The following is a 23,915-nucleotide window of genomic DNA, read 5'->3' on the forward strand; positions in this document are numbered from 1 at the left end:
TGTCCGCAGTGTTCAGATTCCCAATCGTTAATAGAAAATTACGAACGTACAACGCACATAATAGCTAATGATCCGTGTTACGGGTGAAAACACGAAGTCCAAGTATAATTGCTGACCCGAAGAACGATTTCTCTTATCCCTATCCACGCCTATATATCGGAGACGTGAGAATTTTACTTTTTCCGCCGTTCTCAAAACGCACATACCTCCCCCTGTATTCGTACATAAGCTGTATGGCTTTCTTGAGACTCGGGGCTTGGATTAACGCGAATCCCGTCTAACTAATCTGATCCAATCTGTATCGTATCGCGACCATCTAAAGGGTTCGGGTCACCCTGTAGGTATTTAACGGTATGGCGAGCGCATGGCTTCGGGATTAAGTCACTCCAGCGATTTTTCGGGCTCACGATCGGCTGCGGAAGACCTAATCTTCCACAATGTTAAACGGCAGAATGATTTTCAAAGATTTTTCCAAGCCGGTGAAAAAAGAATTCTTTTTTTTCCACTCTAGGCCGCGCCGCTGCTTCGCTTCTACGCACCAAGGGAGCGTATTATTTTCCTTTTTTCGTTATGGGGCATAAAACTACGTGACATTTAACAAAAGTAGCCGGAATCTGACTGGGCGAGAGCGATGGCTCGCCTATAATTCTTCTATAAGCCCGTGGCGTGGGCGAACTCGACAATGCTGAGTTTGCAGCATTATGTCCGCCCGCGTCTACCTGAAAAAGATCGTGGGAAAAAAAGAAGGCTGGTAACATCGCGTTTTCGGCTATATAAAATGGCCGATTTGCGGGCGTAAGCGTGGTCACGGTTTTCAAAATTCACAACGCTCGGAACATGCGCGGAATGACGCACGAGCAATTTTTGCACGTGCATTTTTCAGCGATCGATTTCTTTTTTTTTTTTCCTCTCCCATAAATTACTGACCTGAGTAAAAGGCAAGGGTTCCGAAGTCGCCCCGCAAGCACCACAGACGCTTTGTTCGACCAAAGTCATGGCGAACTTTTGATGAGGTACGCAATGTCTGGCGCTGCACATATCCTCAGCCTCGCCGCTCGCTATGTGGAGATGAATTCTCAGCAAAATGTTCTCCTGAAATCGGAAAAATCGATCCATTCGATTATTTAAAGATTCAGTGTCAGGCCGGTGAAGAAAATGGTTTCAAATTAGTCGATTGATAAACAACGACGCGGTCCAAAAAAGAAATGTGTCCGCGAAGAACAATTATAGATTAACAAATTATAAAGAGGGACGGATGAAATTACTTACGAAACATTCGGCAGCGTCGTCCATAAAACCGAGTTGAAATCTCTGTTGATCGAGAAAACTTTCGGCAAGTGCTCGTCGCAGAGCATCCGGTGGCAAAGCACTTTCCTGTGAGAATTGAAGCTGGGAGAAGAGGTCCTGTAATCACAGAAAAAAAAAAGGAATCGTCTCATTAATCCGAAAAAGGCTTTTTCAATCCCACTTACACGTTACGTAAATCTTACTGTCTCGGACGGACATTAATTGTGTTACATATATCATAACGAGGCATAAGTCTATCGGGAGCGCAACGCCCGATCGGTGTCAGGTATTTTTTGATCGGTAAAACCGGTCGTTAATTAGTGGAAACTCGATCTAAATTGGCATTCTTTGGATTCTATTTCCGTTGATCTGCAGTTTCACCGAAGGATATACCTATGCTCGATGTAAAGTACACATAACGAGCGCACCAGCTGTTGGGTTTTCATTCACCGATGATTTTCACTTTTATTTTGTGGTATTGAGAAGAAAAAAAAAAACAAATCCGCGAAGTTTATACCGCCATATACGTGCAAGCATAACGTGCGGTATACCTAAATATGCAAACGTACCTACTGCAGCTCGTGCCGCGGCATTCCCTGTAGAGTTCTGGCATTTATCGAACGAGTTTAACGTGTGGAAATTTATCGGCATTATCCGAATGGCTCTACACTGCGATCGCAACTCTTTCGCAACTCTCGGTGCTCATTCGTTCGTTCGTTCCTTCGTTCGTTGTAGAAAGTATAATATATATATATATATATATATATTTCGTTCTACGGGGTGATCGATAATATTATGACAGACCGCAGACAAACGCGATTTTATCGAATTAACGTCGCGACGTGGAAAAGGTTCGATCCGAGCGCGATCATGAAGACGAAGTCAACGAGGAGGGATCTCGATCTTTCCGCGCTTCTTTGTAGAGAGGAGACAAGTTTTTGTTCGATAGCTCGCCGTGTAGCCGATTACGCAATCACACTTGTCCAGGAAATACTGTAAATGCAGTATAAACGCGAACGTTAACGTATCGCGGAGTCCGACAGCTTCGGCTTTGAATAAAATAAAATAAGGAATAAGAATCGCGTAACGAGGTATTCGCGGCTGCAGCGGCCGACGAAATTGAGATGTTGTTTCAAAAAATTCCGAGTCGATGCAAAAAAAGAATATCACATCACACATGTCCGCACAGGTGTGCAGGTGTTTGGGATACGTCTACCCTATCATGTGCGCCACAGATTGAGTTCGAGAATAATCGATCCCTGACGTACGGGGCAACTGCAGCAGCGATTACGAGCGAAATGTGGGCTGGAAAAAGGAAAAAAAAAATTGGTACGCGGTGATACGAGAAAAGGCATCTGCGCGTCAGGCGATCCCGAAAATTCTGCTCTCCCTGCGGCGAATGAATTTATAAGGTTTTTGGATCTTGTTTCACCAGACGCAGTTCGATCGATTGCGCCCACGTGCGCCGATCACTTACTTTTTTCAGATCCTTAAGATCGATCCCTGCAGGTGAATCCTCTCTCTCCATTCCACTGTCTTCGGCCTCCTCCTCCGCCTTGACCTGAACGCTTCCATAATTTCTATCCTTATCGCCGATCGTTTGTGAATTATCCGCGTGAACGGACGTCGTGGATTGAACCGCACACGAGGCATTCGGATCCTGACGCACTTTTATCCACTTCAACATCGTTTCAATTATCCAGCTGACACTCGTCTCAGTATTTTACCAAATTTACTACACGGCGAGAGACCAGTCGGGGTCGTCTTACGGCATCACCGAATACACACATTCGTCCCTTTTCTCGTCCCTAATGTTAAATCAAAACTTATTTATGATTCGGCCCGCGCCTCTGACCTCATCGCACTCTACGAGCTCTCGTAATCAGCTTCTTCGTAGAACAGGGACGCAGCAGTCCGGTGGGAAGCTGGGACCTTCGCGTCATATTTTTTATCTATTTCTTCGTTGTTCTTCTCTCTCCACGAAATCAACGACTCAGGAAGACGTCCTCGGCTGAATTAATCTCACGATCGGTCGTACGCGCGGATGGGCACTTGACTGACTTTTTTACGTACGCATGTACATTTGTTTTTCGATAAGGGTATTTGAATAACTCCGCAGGGCAAACGTTGCAGGTTCAGGTTCCCCGTAAAAAAAAACGTAAGGTTGATAGTAACGCGTTAGCTCGGAGTCAAGTGCCTTGATAAACTGGAAAGCTCGTTATTTTATCTCAGCTTCATGTATTTGCGCTCTCTGCGGTTTCTCCGTGAGATAAGCAGCGACGTCGGTTGGATAAATAACTCACGGATGATGTGATTTAACAAAAATGCTCAGACGATCCTCGGGCCGACCGTGCTCTACCGGGAATACAATTCTTACGACACTTCGAGCGAATCGGGCGTACGAGGCTCGAGGAAAATTCGTCCGCACTTTTTCTTATCGCGGAATTTTACGTGTAAGTAAGCCGGAGACACGTTTTCCTCGGTCGAATTGGGTCGCTCGAAATTAATTATCACTGTTATTTCCGATTTTCGTTTCCTTCGCAACAACGCGGTTAGCGAGAGCTTTTAATATCGAAGAATATCCGGCAGTTTTTCGAATACCAAATTTTCACGTAATTTATTGCCGACACATCGGTGACACGCACTTCAAGGAAACGAGCGTTAACGTACGTTCGAAATTTCCTCGAATGCCAACCGAAAATTCACTGTACGTAAACTAACTGCACAGGGGTCAAGTTCGCTTTCACCTGGCCGCTGCATTAGACGACGAATTTCACTTGGATTTTCAAAACTCCACTGGTTCACCGCCACGTGATGACGAGGCTTCTGGTATATCCGAGGGGATTCAGGTGCGACGACCGCGAACCAAAGGGGGGTGGGATGGTATTTTTTATTTCCGCGACTGTCGAACTCGAATTTCCACTTCGACGAGATTTTCACCCCAACGATCGCTATCGTCCGAATTTTCGAATAAAATCGCTTTCGGTATCGCGCCAGCCCTTCTTTTTTCCCCAAAATCGTTCGAAGACTTCGAAAGAGGACGGTATAGTACGTTCGGACAGTGGAAACACTCAAGCGCGCGCGTACCTGGTGGCAGCAGCTTGCGGAGTGCCGACCAAGTGTCCCCACCCTCGTACCACCGACTCCGAGATCTACGCCCCTGTCTGCCCCCTGCACACCGCCTCAATAGATCTTGGGACTTGGGACTGGATGACGTCACTCTCAGTCTCTCTCGTACGGACCCACTTCACCCACACAACCCTCTCCGAGGGGCCCCAATACAACCAGGGTCCGCGTGAACGTACGCGAAGTGCAGTGAAAAGATAAAGAGAGAGGGAAACACTAGACCTCTCGAGAGCTTTGCTTCGCTTTGCTTTGCTCTGCACGGGAGTAGGGTATAGGAAGGAGCCTGACATGGATTTTATATTACGCTAGAGAAACTAGAATGGAAGGATCCTTTTTTCCTTTCAATATCCTCCGCGCGGAAACACGCGATAGAGAGATAGTTTCCCATTATCCAAATAATTTCATAATCTTACGAACATGGAGGAAGTTATTTTCAAATATACCTGCAATTTCCGTTCTGAGTATATTTAATTTTTATCCTCGTACGGATCGGTATTCCGAACAATTATCCCCTATATACACATTTCAACTGCTATCTAACAGTCCTGATCTCGTAACAGCTTTTCGCAAATCGTTAACACGATTACGCCTAATGGTTACCGAGGTACGATTCTCGGAGTCGAATCCCCACCCGTGGGTCTATGGGTACCAACGTTTCTTCCGCGACTTCCGGAACCGTAAATTCCGATTCCATTACGCTCACCGATGAAGTACCTCGTTGTCGGTCGCATTTTTTTCCTTACCTTCAGCATAATGCTAATCGTACGATCGTAAAATTTTATCGATCGGAAGTTTGAGCGTCCGCCGGGGTGAAATACGCGTCCCTTCCGACCTCGAGAATAGCTCGAAAGTTTTCAAATTTTATTTCCCTTAGTCACCCGGCATCTCACCGCAGGTTCTAGGGCTGCCGTTGCTCACGCTGCTACGGGGCAGGTAGATTTTTCTGACCACCTTTCGGATGCGGCGCAGGTGCCTAATTTTACCCCGACACACATCTAGCGCCGCACAACGGAGGTGGCTACCCACGTTACCCCTCCGAAGGGATAAAAAGGAAGAAAGAAAGCGAGAAGACTCGTTCTCCTAGCCTCTGAGTAGAACGGAATTTTGTAGAGAGAAAAAAAAAAAAAAGGATCAGAAATAGAATCCTATTTTCTTCGTTGCTCGAGAGGATACGATTGGGGAGTCGCGAATAATATCGGAATAAAATGGGTTGAACAAAGGGCCGCGAAGTGGCTGCACGAAGAACGGAGGTTGAGTTAGAGGTATAAGTAAAACCCATGCTACCCGATGCGAGGAACCCGACAGCCTGGAACGACGCAGACTCCGTCGTCGAGTCACGTCTGTTGGTCCATCGCAGCGGGGTCCTACGTGACGCGAGTTCTCTGTAAAACCTTCGGACTCTTAGCCTGCGGCGGTAGGCCGACCAATCGCGTCAGCCGCAACTCTGAGAATCTCGCGCGGAGAAAGGAGTCGGTTGGTCTTGGCTCGAGGCCCCGTTACAACTTCCTATCGATGTAATAATCTCGAGTACTTTATAGCGTGTATCGCTATCTCTGTATATATATATATTCCTCCTTCGAACATAGGTATACCTCCGCACGATATATCCTCCGGACTCTATCGTACCTACATTTTAACACACACGTACGCCTTACCCACCGTACACCTATTTCTCGCAAGGGTAGAGCTAGGTAAGCACAAAGCAACTCGTGTGCCCTATGGAAATGGATACGTGAATGTTCTATCGCTCATTGTTGTCGTCGTCTTTTTATTTTTAACATCATTTTATACATACATACGTATATACAAACTTTGCCCTTGTAACGAACATTCACGGGCAAATGCGTCCATTGTTTGAACACTATTTTAGAAGGGATTTTTGAAAGTATGATTTCAGCAATTCAGCAATTTAAACACCGCATATCTGACGAGGGAAGAAAGTTTTTTTCTCAAAATTTACGTCGATTCGAAGGAAGGACATTCATACATATTTCGCCGAGTCCTGTAGAACGATAATTTTTGTACCGATACCGCAGCCGAAGTGTAGATCGTGCACGATTTTCGAAAATTATACGGTGTTTCTTTGGGGAGGGTTTTTCTGTGGTCGTACATTGAAGTGAATATCTTTCTATACGGATTCTTACCTTGAGAGCACAAAAGATGCAGGATTCCCGCATGCACGCATGTCCAGAGAGCTCGCGGAAGCTGCGTCGAAATATATCGAGGTGCCATAAGACCTGAAACGATATGAAAAGGACACCGTTACAACCAATCGAAATTATACCATGGTCTTCGTAATTTATTAGAATGCGTGTGGACTGATTTAAATCCACAATCAACAGATTTTGCTCGAACAAAAATCTGTATGATAAGCTCCTGTGGAAAGAATTTACACAGCGCTTATTGTATATGGTGGGTATAGTTGTGTTTAATTAATCAAATGCAGGAATGATTATCACGGTGAATGGGTTGTAAAAAAAATGACGAAAAAAGAAGGAACGAACGGCGTTCGTATAACGTATACTATACTCCATCGATTCAACGTAGAAAACAATGAACAATACGTCCCTTTTAAAAAGTGTTCGATGCGTGTTTCGCATGTGTATAACGCATATATAATATAACGCGTAGCATAATAATGGAAAACAAAGTAAATTGTGACGTTAGCCGGAAGATGCGAGGCGCGTCCGGAGCGAAGCACACGTGACATTTAAACTAGCGGTTTCCGAAATGTGCTGCGCGTCGCGCGTGAGCCTGAGATGGCGGTGACTTCAACGCCTGGGCAAGACACGTCGCGCGAAGCAACGAAGCGAGTGTACGTACAGCGCTGCGAAAATGGAGCGTTGTACATCAACGTGAAACGTTACGATCACGGATTGCGATCCCCACCGAATCATTCATTCATCGATATTTCATATTTTCGCACTTTGTTTCCAACGCAAATAATCGTCGACTGTGGTGTCATTTGTTGAAACAACTGGGAATGAGAATTTGGATCTTTCACCTCATTTTTTTGCTACACCGATCGATTTCGATGTTAATGAGGAAATATTTTTTGACAAGACGACGCTGTCCCATGACCGATAATTTCGTGCAACCCGAGTCGCGTGGATACCTGTGTATACATATAATACAGTATACGTATATCATACGTTAGGCATACTAGAAGAACCGTTAGTCGGATAGTTAAAGTTGAATGCCTGCCGCGGCCAATCCTGTGTATAGGTATAATGTACTATACGCTATACGTCCCATTTGGTACACAACGAGGTCCTCTCAACACACATTTGTATGATATACATTTTCAATATGTAGATACGCCGCATAGCCCCACGTTCGCGTCGGCAGTTATTAGATATAAACGACATCGGTACTTTCTGGTTACAGCTACGATCAGTCGAACGTATCCATGGTGCGTATAGCTGCTCGATACTATAGGTGGTTCGTAACTCGGTGTGAATGCCGACATGACGTTATTAATACACATAACACATCGTTGCACGCTGCAATGTGCAGGAGAAAATTCATGTCACACATCATACGCGAAGGACGACGATATTATTATAATGTCTATGCATTAACTGCGTGATTTTATAAGATACACGTATAATTTCAACGTTCTATAGGATGGAGAGGAAACAAAGCCGGCAGAAATATGTAGCTATAAATGAACGGCATTATACGTTTGTTCGGGTTTGCACAATTCTACGTTATACGTGAGCATAAATTATTCAGATTCCCTGCTTTAATATCACATGCATGAAGTGGGTGTGGAAAAGAATGCGTATAAAGTAAGTAATATTCTCGCGTTCGATATCGATTCTGCGAATTTCTTTCAAGTCAATCGCTGAAATCTTAATGACGATATCTTCTTATTAGCGATTTCCTTAATTGCTCGTGGGGGTGACTGACTCTATTCATCGCGCAAGTATGGTTTAACGGCGATTACTTATTTTCTGTTTCATTTTTATTTCACGCACTCGACGAACGTTTGAGCAAATTCTCTCGCGATGTCAAAACTAGTTTTGGTTTCTCTTGAGACACTGTGAGTTGTGTTCCCTGTATACAGTTCTCCCTGCAGCGTTACTTTCTCCTAATCTCTTTTCACGTTTTCACAAAAATAATGTATCCCTGCAATATATCGTACGATGGCATCTGATCCTCGCGAGGATCTATCGTTATTTCAAATCGACCGTGATCTCAGAGTCCGTTGAAAACTGACTCCAGAACAATGCTGCCGCGGCAAAGCCCTTCCTCTCTATAATCCGTCTCTCTCCTTCTCACCCTGTGCGTTCGAGATTTCTTTTTCTTTTTTCCCTTCGTTATCTGATTTTATCCAACAAAGTGAATATCCTGCAGCCTCGCGATCGGAAAGGACCAATGAAAAATCTTTTCGTTTCGACGAACCCCCGAACCGGAGACCTGCCCAAGGTGATCGGGATAATCACACACTGATATGCAGATGAGATGATAAAAAAAAAATGGTCCACGATTCGTCTGTGATTAGAATTCAGCAGATACAGAGTTTGAATGAAGATACACGATACAAAATATCCTTTGTTAGCGCCACCTGCGTCTCGACTTTGCGGTTGAATTGATACGATGAGTTCGAATCGTGCAAAGGATCAGAGGGATTAAATTGGCGAGATGATGAGAGGTGCGTATAAATTTGAAAAAAACAAACGAACGAACGAACCTTCGCGATCTGGAAGAGCGCTTGCCTCCTGGCAGGTTTCTCCTGCTTCATCTTTCGAGATGCCTTCGGCCCCGGTGACAATTGAGAGGAAAAAAAAAAATAAAAACAACGACGAACGAAAGGAGTATAAAACAGTGTCTTTCGCCTCACTGATCACCTCGGTGGAAATGAAACACGCTCGTATTCACCATCTTCGTTAGAATCGATCGAACGTCAACTCGACGACGATGATAACGATGAAAAAAAACAACAACAACAAGAGAAACAACAACAATCTAAACATGAAGGAAACTACTCGGTACTCTCTTGCGCGGGCGTCACTCCAACAATGCCGGGGTTGGGCCTGGTCGCCGAAGAAACGATCGCAGCGCTTTTTCCCCGGCGGACAGGTGAGACACTACTTCGTATAGGACCGCGGAAATCTACCACCGGACGCCGTGTATACTCAGGTAAGGTATAAGGTAAGCGGAGCCTCGTCAGCTTCGGAAAGGTATATTCTTCGCGGAGTATAGCCGGCACAAACTGTAGAGCATCGCCTTCGTCTTTGCTTCGTTCTTTCTTACGGCCCCCAGACCGCGGTTGTACAACTTACTATACTATACCGTACTACGTTACTATATAGTATTACTACAGCGCTGTATACCTGAACCTGGTCCTGGGCCCACTTGGGCCGGTTGGATGGGCGGCCATTTTTTACTATACGCACGGGGACGTTGCGGGGGTGAGCGTGAGGTGGAAGTATAGCCGCCGCGGAGACTCGTGGTCGTTATACATGTCGCGTCTACGGGTACCGATATTCGTGTGGATATCGTATATTCGTATAAGTCAGCCGCTCTTCGGGGACCGGCGACGGCGGTCGCGCGGAAAGGGGGACCGTTTTATCATTTTACGGTAGGATACGCGCTCTCACGAATAGGTCCCAACCAACGTCGGTCTGTAATTGTTGCGCAATTTGGTCCGCTCGCTCGTACATAATAGTAAAGTAATTTGGTGACCCTAGTCAGATATAGTATTTGATATCGCGGTGAATTTGTATACTTGTATTTCCTTGTGCGACTCACCGATTACAGCTGTGTGTACGCGACCGAGGTGGATTAACAATTTAATGACATGCGACTAATGAAAAAATTCCATCTCATTCAGGAATGACAAATAATTTTCTCGAAGCCAGAATTCGAAACGATTTTTTTCGCTACGTCCGAAACGTTCATTTCTCTTTCGGACAAAATTATGCCACGACAGCGACAGGTATTCCTGAATTGACTACCGAATTGTTATTGAATGATAAATATTTTTACCCTCTCCAAATGAAAAATGGTAATTTTTCATACCGTGTAAATAAGAAACAGGTTTTTCAGGGGGTATATTACCGCGACATTGGGAAAGATTTTTTCTTTTTTCCCCTTCGCTGCGTCAACTGCTCAATCAAGGAGAAGAAAAAAAATCACAATCACCACGGATCTGGACCCAAAAATTTATCATCGCTGCAGATCTCCAATAGTTCAAATTTCACGAGTATAACGTTCAACCGTTCTCTAGTTTCGACGTAGATTTCCACTGGTTCCGATCGGGGCTTCGCAGCGCGGCGTTTCTTCTTTTTTCGCTTACTTGGTATAAAAGGAGATTGCGGGTAAGTGACCCGAGACCCTGAGACTCGAGAGCGAGGGGTTAAAGGTCAGCCTTTTTTCCGAGAAACGGTCGAGGGTGTATATCTATGTATACGGCGTATAGTCTGTCGAGTGTCACTTTTAGAACAATGACGGGTGGAAATGATTTCTCCGATGCCGCGTAGACCGCCGGAGTGTCTGGAAAATGTATACAAGGATCTAGTAGGGGTCGTCTCGTCGCACGTAGGTATCAAGTGTTTCCATAACGTTAACGTTTTAGCCGTTGCACTCACGCGAAGAACGTCGCGGCGGCGGCGACCGGGGAGAAGTTTATTTTTTCTCATAATTCGCTCTTGGACCGATTCCCAGAAAAAGTTCTAGTCCCTAGCCGGTCTAGGCGCCGGTCTCGAGATGTCTGGATTTCGAGTACACGTAATACACATCCGTACACGTCGAGTGACCGTGACGGTCAAAACTTTGTACCGGATTTCACAACCCTCGCACAACGCGAGAGTCGTTGCCCGGCCGTTTGCGCGTGAGAAAAAACAAATAGCCGCTCCATTGTGCGTAGGAGGGACTTTATTCGGACCTGGTTTTACTCGAGAGGTAGCTATACGTATATACGCCTGCACCGGAAATCGGCTTAGCGTGCCCATGCGCCCACTAATCGATCCGGTCATTCCGAATTATTCAAAAATTCGTCATCGACCGCGAGTCGTTTTTACAAAACGGGCGTATCGTAGCGTGGGCATCGGTCGCCTCGTACGCTATACAGAAAATCCAAAACCGTTTCTATTGACTTTCCTTCTTATTCGTTTTGCGGCGACGATTGACACCTACCTGCGATTGCCTAAGCGGTTTTCGTTATCTGGAACAAAAAGTGAAGACGCCGCGACCCGCCACCTCCCCGCCGCGAATGATATATACTGTATATATAATCCGAGCGAAAGGTTGGAAAGGTCTCGCGTGCCCGATTCTCCTTCGGTACATAGCGTACAGGGCTTATGTACTCGCAGATGAGCGAGCTCATCTTCTCTTCCCGATAGAGTGCAGCTATTGCAAAATCTACGTAAAGCCCCCGAGGTATAAATGTGAACGAGCGTTTATACGTGCGCGTAATATTCCATATACTCGGGTACACGTGCAATGGAATCATTTCGCAATGATCGCTGCATTTATAAAATACGTCGAAGCATATGTCGGGCATAACGGATCATTCGTAGTCGGTCTCGTTATCCGCATTACTTCTGTACAACTCCGTGTAGTGTGGCTACACGAATATATGTACGTGCAATGTATATAAATCCATATGGCAAATAGATCCGAACGCTCGTTACGTAAACGATCGTACTTAATTCGCGTGCCAATTTCTCTAAGCGAAATGTTCGTTCGTTAATCTGTTTTATAATTACCGTCGAGATGTAGATAGCCGGGTATACGTCGGGAATAAAATTAAGAGAACAAAAAGAAAAGAAAAAGAAAAAGAAAACGAGCAGACGTATTTCCGAGACAGGAAACTGCACCTGTAAGCTAAAACAAGTGCCCTATGAATAAAGCTTATACCTACCTGCGGCGCACGAGCGACATTGTACGGGGGTTATATTCACATGCCCTCCGAAACTTACGAAGGGTTTGTTTGGGGAGAGTCTTACGGGGTTGGAAACGTAGCGAGTTTGCTTTGGCTTAAGCAAGGCGGCGTCCCTTCGCCCGTATCCGACACACGAATACCGAATGCACCTTGTAAACTCGACGCGGTGTTGGTAAAGTATACCTGGTGGATGTTCTCGCTCCGAAAGGTGCAGGTTTCCAACGACAGGTTAGCCTGCCCGGACATTCGGCGGAGGGATTAGAGGGCTCTCTTCAAAAGGGAACTTAAATCGGGGGTCGAAGTGCTTAAATTTGTCCGGAGAATAACATTATGTATTCATCGATAACGGTATCCCTGTTAAGTCACGTTCGTTGTTTAGCGTATGAATATATGCCGTACGTATCAGGGTGGCGTTACTTCGAGTCCGATTCTTCTTCTTCCCCTAAATTGTAAATCTGCATCGGCAGCGCGGCGGGATAATTTTCTCGACTGGATCTTGAAACTTTGCAAGACGATTTCGGACGAGAATTCGTAGGAAGTCGGTCGGTTTTAGCGCTCCGAGCGAAGCGTGTCGTTTCTATGTACCCCCGAATATTCCCGTTACCAAATTTGTCTATTCCGAATGAGATCGCTTATCATATTTGCATACAAGTAAAATACGGAGCGAGTCTAAGTCCAGATTTGAGATTTCAGCACCTGCGATACAGTCCAGTCCACATAATGTGCGATCTGCATCCGCTCAGCGTTTCCTGATTCACAAATCACTTGCCTACCTCAAAACAGACGAGTGACCATCGGAATAATGAGACGGGGTGTTACTCGTAATTGCTTTGTACGCTGTAACTGTTGAGCGTGCGGTTTTTAGAAGATCACCGGTTGAATTATTCAGTTCGTTCCAACAGATTTCGAGTTATTTGTTTTTTGTAATTTTTTGTTTCAGTTTTTCGTGGCAATTGTGTAACAAGGGTTTTATCGCCCCTGCTTATCTCGGTTATCGCGACGATCGGTGTACACAGTACATAAGGTACTACACTCATTACTTCACCTACGTAATGCATATTTATGGAAACAATTTAATCACTTTGGTTACGTACAGGCCCATTAGTTTCCCTCGTAACTACAACAGCTGACAGCGACTGTCCTCGTAAATGCGAATGTCCGTCGCTATATACTATACCCTATAGCTGACATAAACGGTAGTATACGGACAAACAATCTTCATCTATATGCACACGTGCATACATACACTTACCCATGCATCGTGATGCAACTCATTGAATATCTATTATACGTTTCGTACCGCAGAGTACGCGAGTTATGTGGGTATAATACGAATCCATTTCGCAACGAGGGATGCTCGGAAATCATGCGAGTTATTTTTCAATCCTTAAACATTGTGAATATCGTCGATCAAAATATCGCAATTGTTGTTTACGTTTTTACCGCAACGTGTCGTCCGCTCGGTGGGTTTTAATATCAAGTTGCAGTGCGGACTATTTGGTTCGCGCGATGAATAGACGCGAGAGCATATCTCTACTCCGCCGTTCGCCAAGTGCCGCCTTGCGCACGTGCGCTCGATGGAGAGACAAACAAAAAAAAAGAAGGAAGAGGAGAGGAGAAATGGAAGGGAAAAAAGACGACACCGTAAACTGGTTCTGCTCCTCTCAACGTACCGACTGCATACAAGAATCTTCGTACAACTATCGCGAGGTATATTAATTTTTGTAATTATTTTTTTCCTTACCTATTCCGTCGCAGATCGGACAACGCGACTATTTACCAATAATAAAGGTAAACGGGGGGGCCCGTGACATCGTGATATTTTCCCCCGTAGGAGGGAGATCGAGGGGAGGGTATTGGTGAGGAGGGTATTGGTGAGGAGAGCCGTGAAAGAGGCTGTCTCGTAGTACTCCGCGCGAAGGAGGAAAGTGAGCCGAAGGATAGGAGGGAAAAAGAGGAAGAAAAAGAGGAGAACAAAGATGGAGAACGACCGGTTTTCAAAGACCCGAGTGACTCGACCAACGGAAGGGGAATCAAGGGGAAGGCAAAGGGGGCATCCAGCAGCACCCGGGGCACGCTAGCCCTGTTACGAGTAAACCGGTTTCCAGATTCAAACTGGAGTAAAAGTTTATCGCAATGCACTGGCCTCTTGTCAAGCGTATATATACCTCGGACACGGGAATTTTCGAAAATCAAACAACGGCGATCCGACGAAATTGAAGTAGAAAAATGTTGCGAGACCTAGAAATTGTGTTTTTCGGTTTTCCTCCTCAATTCTCGTACCCCGCATCGACGGTCCGGACGAAACGTTTTCGTCAAACGGAAGTCCGAACTCGGAAAGAAGTTTTCAAACGAAAGGGCGACGCGGGCAGCGTTCGCCCTTGCAGCATTTGCGTCGGCGTATAAACCGGATGGAGATTCTCATTGGGCGACCAGAGTTGGCGGGAGAACGCGATGAGCCCGTGAGACGTTTGTATTCGAAGTTGAATCGGCGGGAGGATCTTGACCCGCGACCATCTTGGCGCGAAGCGCTCGGGTGTCCCGAACCCCCCGGGCCCCGAGGGAAACTTTTACGTAGTTTACTTGTATCTGTACACACCTAGGTACGTACCTTCTCGACAATCGAGATGCTGCCGCAAAATTACAAACGGAGAATCACGCGGAGTCTGATCGGGAGAGCGAAACGATCCAACGCGAATAATACCCCATCGCACGCCGCCTCGTAATTGATGGACCAATGCGCGCACGAGACCCGCGAAGTTTTTTTTGTCTATTTTTTTTTTTACCTCTGTACTTGATGAGGTGAATTTAGAACGATCGTTGCTCGCAGGCACGAGCGAACGTCCTGAACCGCACATGATTCTCACCTGAACGCCCCAATGAGCATTCGTCAGCCGTGCACTGACAATGAAATGATCTTCTCAATAAGTTTGGGATAGCGAAAATTATGAATGTGATCGACGATTCGAGTCGTTGCCGATTGCTTGACGACCTCGTGTCCGGGTTGACGTTCGTCGTGTAAATGTTATAATCGAACGAAACGCATCGTACGTGCGATTAAAAATTTTACGGCTATGAATATAAACGGTTAATGGGTACGCCGCTTTATTATACTCCGGCTGAAGGCTCCCCGATGACCAATTCGCGTTTTATTCAACTCAACGTCAGGCCGTATTTTCGAGGATTTATTATAATTCATGTAATCGAGTATAAAAGAGAATATTCATACGTGTAATTTGACAGGCTATAATCAAAATAGCGCCTAAATTTCAAAACGCTCGTTCGCTTTCATCGAGATTCTCAATCACGCACGCGTAGGTATATCAATTTTTTTTTTTTGTTTTTTTTTTTCTTCTCTCAAAGTATACTGTAATTAATTTACTAAAATTCAATCCATGATTCAATGTAATCAAAAATCTTGACGGCGAACTGCGATGATCGTAACGACGAACTCGACGAATCCTCAATCTTATTTCAAAACTACCGATATTCCGTTCGCGGTCAATTCTGATTCTACGATCGATCGACGTTATTTTTTCCGCTCGTAATTCGAGCAAAGCTTTGAGATTGATAGCCGTGAGGTAGGCGATAATAATCACGACGGCGAACGTGGGGTATAACACGAATATTCCCGAAACGTTGTATTAAACTTTTGATTGCATTGGTCAGAACGTTTACACGCACCATAGAATTTTTCTACACGCACCATTACCCTCCGATCTTTCGCCGTTGATACGATTTTACGAGGGTGGTCGATACGCAGATTCCCGATTCTCACGGACGGTAGAAGGAGCGATAATCTTCAACACCCTCCCAAAATATAGAATACCCTCACGTTCGCCTCGCAGCCTTCGATTCGCCGGGCGAAAAAATTCATCCGGTATGCGCAATGATATTCTGGTCAGTTCGAACGTTGAAATTCGGGGTTTTTAATGATCGTTTCTTGATTCCGAGAGACGTACGTACATCCTTCCTAGACGGTGCACCTGCGGCTGTTGGCTCGAAACAATTACGCAAGCTCTGACCCCGCAGTAGACCATCGGAAAGACGAGGTTCCGGCGGCGACTTCCGGTAATCACCCCTCGCTTCCACCCACGTTAAAACTACTACTGCTACCACCACCACTACTTCAATTACTATTACTACCACCCGTACAGCGGACTAGCGCACCTGTACTACCTACGGGATGGTCACGGTTTGTAAACCACGTGAGAACGATTTGGCGAGACCTCGTGTCATGGTTCAACCCGAGTGAAGTATCATCGCGTACAATACTCACGTGTACTGTACATACACGGGGCGTTTCGTGTCAATCCGACCAGGGCTAACACTGGATGATTTTCTTCGCTCAATTTTTCTCCATTTGCCTGATACGATATCGGGGATCCAGACGAAGGCGAAGCTCTTCCGGGACAGAGATTATTCCGTGCAAAGTGCGCAGGACTTTCTTACCTCTCGTTGCCTTTTTTCCTATCTTCTTGAAAATCTATATTTAATACGGTTTCAGACAACGCCACCACTTTACTACTATTTTCGCCATTGTTTCCACGATCCCTCGGATATATCCTGTCTTCACTGTCATTTTCTGCAGTGCACATTATATGTCACGAAAAAAAATCGGCTTTGCAAACAATGAAAAGACAACGTTATTACTTCGAGCTTTTGGAAAAGCTCTGCATATTTTATATTTTTTTTTGAAGATTCAATTCTCATCGATCAAAAAAAATTGAATAAGAAGAAAACGAATGAGTAAAACTAATTTATTTGATAACGTGAGCCCGAGATGTAAAAATAAATAATGCAAATCCAAAAAAAAGTACGAAATCGTGTACGCAATTTCATAAAGCGCATAAACTGGAAGTGCGAATACACCTCTTCGCGAATAATTCGTGCGTGTAATTAGACCAGATTATATATATGATAGATAGAGTTGTTGTCCCTAGTTACAGTATACCTATAGGTCTAATGGTATACGAGGTTCGTACATAAGATTAAATATAATGTCGAGTTAATTGATATGAGCAAAAACACAAGTATAACATACGCACACGTCTTGGCAACGACACGCACATATACGCATTTACTTCTAGATAATATCGTTTACGGTTTAGTTAATGTACGAAGGTGTGAACGGAGTATCAGCTTCTGCTGACTCCTGCGGGATGGAATATAAGTATATATACATATATATATATGTACCCACATTATCTGTATGTGCATAAAATATATACCCTGAGAGGCGCCAGCTCCCACGCAACGCAAAGAGCGTATCCTTGCGGAGGTGGCGCAGAAAAGAACCGGAGGGGTCATTATTACTCCGGATCGTACTCCGTTCGAGCCTAATTTCCTCAAAACGAATGCCCGAGAATAGAAATTTGAAAGAGAAGAAAAACCGATAGAGGAACAAACGTAACTATGTGATATAATGTGATGTTGATTATCTTACAAATCACGAAACGAGTGGATAAAAGAATCATCGGTCTCGCTGCGAATTGCTCGAAGTACGGAGACGGTTAAAAGTGGCCACTTGAAATTTTTTATTACTCTTGTTCATTTAATTTTGCCGAGCACATCGAGCGTGGAAAAAGTGCTTTCGGGTACCTCGAGGACAAAAAGAGGTATTCAACTGACGGTCGGTAGCGCAGAGAACGTTCTCTGTTAAACCTCCTGTAACTTAATCTGGTAAGAGGCTCAGCTACTCTGTTCGAATTTCTAGCACTGCCGATGCAATACTGCGGTAATCGATGGGTTAAAAAAACCTCATTTTTTTCCTTCTACTATTTTCCCGTGCGCTCAAATCATACGAGGACTTTGAAAATTTCTGCGGGGCAGCTACTCGTTGAGATCTATAGCTACGACTTTTTTCAAGCACTTTTTGGCAGTAGTTTGACCCAGCTTTCGATCACTTTCCCTCTTCTTCGGTGTCGATAAGAATTCGTCTCGAATTCTCATCGCACGTAGAATTTACTCCGATTTCCTGATGAAACAAAAAATTGAGCTTTTTTACTCGCGACTATGTTACGTTAGTGTTGACTTAGATGATCATTCCGCTAATCAATCACTTTCTCCATCCATCGCGTACAGGTACGTGACGCGATCTGGACTTGTTGTTGGCAAAAATAGAAGAAAAAATCACTCCAAGTTTTACTGTCGCTGGTCTCATTCGCATTCGGCTGTTCTAGATCGCCGACTATTGGAACAATTTTTCGCATTCGCGTTTAGCGATACCCACTCGTCTATCTTTTAGCGATCTCTCATGCGTCACCGCAGCAGTCGGTTCATCTTCGGTTGCATTCAGCGGTCGTTTCATCCGAGTGATCTCGAGGCAGTCTTAAATTTCGCTATGCCTGCAGAATTACCTACACCTATAATAAATCCGGTGGAGCGGCATCGAGGGTATAAGTTATAATGTGAGATCAGTGGGATTTTACAGCGCAGACGGTTATGCTCCGATACGACCGATCGACCGTCGACGCGATCTCAGAAGAGAAGAATCCTCGCGAAGATTGATGCATCGTGGAGGAATCGACGATGCGTTCATCGTCAGAGTTGGATTTCAGAATTACAGATGCAACGCGCACGGAGGTTGAATTGCAGCCGCTGATATTCCGAAGCGTCGTTAAAAAAAAAAAGAGAACAGAAGTAGGCACATCGTCGATCGGAAAATGAAATCCTTCGATCGAGACGACGTCAGGCGAACAACCGAATCGCAACGATCATTTATTTTACTCTCATTGTCCGAGGTAATGGGAAGCGATCTCTTCGAGCGAAAGTCAAATGGGATCCCGTCTCTTTTCTTTCAACGGTGTTATCAACGTATCTCACAATTATCTTTTCATTATAAGCGTCTGCATATTTTGTCGCAAATAAATAGACCATAATATCCAGTGTGATTCGGATCAGAGAGGGAGAGGAGAGAAGAAAAAAAAAAAAAGTTCCGCGTGTTCGATGTGGATCTTACAATTAGTCGGTTACTATAATTAGTTAAAACTACGCGCGCGCGTGTGTGTGCGTGTGCGTGTGTGCGCTAGTTATAGTTATCCCAACATCCAGAAGTTACAACCACCATTCACGGTCTAGTCGCACCAACTTGTACCTCTATCAATGTACGCAATACGCGTATAACACAAGAAGGTCTCGATCCGCTTCGCGGCATTTTCCCACACCAGATTATACCGCACCGTACTGCAGTACCAGTACCACCTACTACTGCGTACTCTGTTCCTTTTACCATCGCCGTCTGAAACGGCTCCTTCCTTCCCCTCTTTTTAGTTTGCATATTTTTTATCTTTTAATTATATCTTCAATTCATCAGGCTTCCATACACACGACGAAACAATTATCAACAATGCACTTCTATTACTCACGTTTTTACGAGACCTGCACTCTCATACCTGCATTTCAATTTATTCGATTGTGGCTTTTCCAGACGCTTTTCAAATTCCTCTCTACTTAGATCTGCATGCTCGCCGATTTTGCGAGCTCGAACGCACGACGCCTAGGTCTCGATGAAAAATCATTTGTATCGGTGCGACACCCAGTGGATCAGAAATTAGTGAGTGCGAAATTTCAGAGACGATCGCGATTTCCGAAATCCTCGTCGCACCGGCCGAAACCAGAACGAATCGAAGCGAGGCAAGGGTCTTTTTTTTTTCTTCACCCCCGCGTGAAAAGATCGGTTCGCGGGTATCCACCTTTGTTACAGTTTGTGGTTCCGCTCCAGCCATTACCGCCCACTAAACTCCGGTCATAGCTCGGTTCAAGGTTCATTCCGCAGCGTGGTTCAGAGACCAGAAAAGTCGGAAGCGTATTTATCGCTTAGGAAGGTGTTGGTGCGGGTCATGAACATGTAGACCGAGGTGCACACGTACGTAGAAATATTACTACGTGTCCGTTCCGAGTCTCAACACTACGTGGGAAATCTTGGAGCGAAATTATACAATGGTGGGAGTTTACTGGTATCCTCGGCGAGCTCTTTCCTACCGCTCCGCGATTACCTTACTTTGGATGGAAGGAAAAGGGACGACTATGGGATACGAATTAAACCAATTTTATTCCGACATCACCCACGTTCAACTCCACGCCGTGCTACCTACAGACCCAACTAACCATAATTAGTGTACCAGGCGGCTCGACGCCGTGTGCGCTTTTTTTTTTTTCTCTTTTCCTAATTCACAACAATTAACGAGATCTGCCGTAAAAGGGGAACTGGACTAAGGACTTCCACCGTGCTGGAATTGATGCTGCTTCTGCAATCGGTCGGCGGGTTTTTTTCTCTTTTCGTTACGATTCCCGCTTCCCTTTACTAGACGATCGCTCGAGACTCGAATGAGCAGTTTTTTTTAATTCGGATGCGTGCCTACCGGAGCTTAAAACTCACTTTCTACACCAACGATTTAACCACGAAGCGAACGGAGCTGGGTATCGGATATCGGCTGAAAGATGGAACCAAAAATTAAGCCTCATAAACAATTCTAATTTAATGTCCGCATAAAGCGAGTAATAAGGGAGGCTAAGGGAACGCTCGGGCTTCACCGAACGAATTTATTCTAACCCTCGTTGTTATACGGAGTATACCTTATGAATAGAAAGAAGCTGTACGATGAATATCCCGAATATAATTAAACCCGACTCCAGGTGCCCGCGGGATAACATTTGTTCAGCCGAGTGAATTGCGAAGGCTCCGCCGAAGTTTTACGCGGGTCGCGTTTTTCACGATCGGGGGAGGTAGGGCGAAAACGAAAAAACCTCTCGGTGAATCGGCTGCGGTGATTTCATCGCGGTTCGTCAATTTTCCATACATTTCGTCATCGATCCCGTCGAAAATTGGGGGATGAACGTCGAACAATTTTCACTTTCCGAATCCGAATCGCACGACTGTAATGGTCCTCGTTTAACCGGCGGCCTATCCTCTTCACCTGCCGTTGTAATGCTCCGCACCTGATACAAAGTTGAACCCCAAAGGGCTGCGGAGTGGTTGCGCGACTCAAGAAATTGCTGTGAAAGGAACAATGGAAAATTTAGCCCGGAGGAGCACGTGCTGCGTTTATTCCGATGACCAGCTGCCCTGCAGTGGTAATCGTTGTGCGATGAGTAGCAGGAACGGAAGGATAAGCGCGATGCAAAGGGATTTTCTGGGACAAATGGTCGGCGGTAACGTCGAGCGCGATCTTCGGAGTTTCCGAGCAGAGATGAATTTATGTTTGGAATTTTTTCTCCTTCACTTTTTGCGTCGGGTTTTTTGCCAACGGAAGATCCGTAGGCCGCATCAAGTTGGCTGGCGCGTGCTGCTGGCAGTCTCGGTATACAAGTTTTTTTTCCCATATACATCGCATCGTCGTTTCTATCGCAGGTTGCGGTTGGCAAGAATCCCGGATATCCCAACATCTGGAGCATCTCGATCACGCGCGTTTACTAATGTGAAACACACAAACCATGGAGATAAAAAGACGAGAAAAAAATAAAAAAATAAAAAACCCACAGACAACGCTGCGCAGAAATTCCAAATCGAAAATTACTCCCTTTTACGTAGGCGAGTGTCCAACGATCGCTTCCGGTTTCCCTTTTTCCCGCTGTCGTGACTCGTATAACTTCCGGTTATTCGCGTTATGTCCGTATATAATTTTGCGGTCTAACTAACTAACCCGCAGCGCGCACACACGATTTTTACGCGGTACTCGTGAACGGGGCGAGCTAGCTTCTCCGCGGCGTAGAAACGTTGCGAGAAATCCGGTCCGAATTACCGTGACAAAGTTGGAACGAGTAAAGCGAGTACAACGACGACGAAAGAGGTGAGTGATGTCATCGTTCGCTGGCCCGTGATTCCGGGACCAAAGTAGACGGGCAAGACCGTTGGCGACGGTTTTACCAAAAGGGAAACCGAACCGAACGAAGCAGACCAAATCAAAGCGAAAATGCATCGGGTCATCAACTCACGTGCGGGAGCCTCCGACAGCGGATGAAACCTGCTGTCCTTATTTCGCCTCTTATGTCAGACGACCATCCCACCTGCCGCGGGTCGCATCCTTACCGGGCGATACGTCGTGTCGTGTCTAAGCTTTCGTCTCGATTTGGACAGGTGATCAAAAATGAGAGGGGAAAAAAAGGAACGGAGGAAGAACGGTGAGACGATGAGGGAATGATACCTACGACGCGGTAACACCGCTGAAAAAAAAGTCCTCCGGATTTTGCAATAATTGAAAACGACTTTTTTTTTTTTAAGGAACAAAGTTAGCCAAAACTTTGAAAGAACATCATGTCGACGCGTAACGGCGGATACACAAAACTTAATTTTTTATTTCTTAACAAGGTGTTCCAACTGTATGTCAAGTGCGCGGGTTCCTGTTCGAGTAGACTGCTGAGGTGATATGGTGTATTTCGAAACCATTGTACCGGTAGCGGCGACAAAGACGCTCAAAGAATTAAGAATGAAGAGCTAATTGTGGGGGAGGCTTGATCGGTTCAAGTGCAGATACATGACACTGATCGTATTACACACACATACCCAAGTCTTTATACGATACAACCGGGCTAGAATATAACTTCCGGAAGTTTAGCGGTTTTTTTTTATCCCCCAGCGGTGTGCGCGCACTGTGATACACAGTGAGAGTTTAACCGGTACGCCTTATTTTTACTGTACATTTGTGGTAGACGCAAAGCCGAGAACATAGGCATAGATGCACCGTGTACGTGAATATTTATATAGGTATACTCTCGCTTCAAAAACGACGCGAGCAGACCAGCAGGTGTTACAGGGGCGTCCGGAGTCCCTTCTAACGTCTGCTGCTGGTTCTCTTGTAACGCAACTGGTGAAAATCCACCCAGTGAGTCATCGACGCACGTTATTTTATTCAACACTTGTGAACTTGGCTTGGTTTACCGAAAATTTCATCGATTTTTAATCTCATTTCATCGTCTAGAAATGCATGTTTTTTTTTTTCTAAACGCGAAGAATTTTAGCATGATAATCTAGGATGAGTTGTAAGAAAATTTTTCCACCTAATGATTACTCGATCGATTGCATGAGATTTTGGCTTTCACATTTGAATTCCTGAGCTGATTATACGTGAGATTACTCTTGAAGAACCAAAAAAAAATTTGATTTTTGAGCAAAAAATAAATCATTGTTTTAATTGGGTTTAATATGCTTTTCTGACGTATTTTGACCTCAGGAATCCGAATCTGGGAGAAAAATTGATCTATCTCTAAAATTGACCGAGTTATCGCCAATTTTCAGCTTTTCGGGGTCAAAAATAAAAAATTGATTTTAAAGTCTATCTTAATGTAATTTGAGCTCAGAAATCCGAATCTGAAAGAAAAATTGATCTATCTATGAAATTTATCGAGTTATCCCCATTTTTATGCGATTTTTGGTACAAATTTGCGGATATCTCGAAAGGAAAAAATCGTAGCTCAATTTGGACAACGGATTCGTGTTCCTGGGGTCAAAATACATAAGAAAAGTGCCATACGATCAATTTTTAAAAATAAAAATTTTTGGCCAAAATTTGAGATTTTTCCAAGGGGTACCCCTTACGATTTTTTCAAATTTTGGCCAAAATTTTTTTATTTTTTAAAATCGATCGTATGGCACTTTTCTCATGTATTTTGA

At 44.9% G+C, this 23,915-nt stretch overlaps 1 protein-coding gene across 3 annotated transcripts in view; it reads right to left on the reverse strand.

Annotated features, from left to right (window-relative positions):
* The window catches only part of LOC105688662, a 51,461-nt gene that overhangs the window by 9,093 nt on the left and 18,453 nt on the right, over window positions 1–23,915 (reverse strand). The window contains exons 1-4 of one of the 3 annotated variants that reach the window (XM_048657705.1): window positions 9,110–9,439; window positions 6,558–6,650; window positions 1,270–1,404; window positions 928–1,092 (exon numbers count right to left, since the gene is read on the reverse strand). In XM_048657705.1, coding sequence (XP_048513662.1) covers window positions 928–1,092; window positions 1,270–1,404; window positions 6,558–6,650; window positions 9,110–9,160 — 444 coding nt within the window. In that variant the 5' untranslated portion in view covers window positions 9,161–9,439. Of the gene's footprint in view, window positions 1–927; window positions 1,093–1,269; window positions 1,405–2,764; window positions 4,384–6,557; window positions 6,651–9,109; window positions 9,440–23,915 lie in introns of those variants that run through there. The other 2 variants (XM_012405169.3, XM_048657704.1) reach the window with 2 other exon arrangements.

This window comes from Athalia rosae, chromosome 6, assembly GCF_917208135.1.
Source record: "Athalia rosae chromosome 6, iyAthRosa1.1, whole genome shotgun sequence".
NCBI classification, from domain to species: domain Eukaryota; kingdom Metazoa; phylum Arthropoda; class Insecta; order Hymenoptera; family Athaliidae; genus Athalia; species Athalia rosae.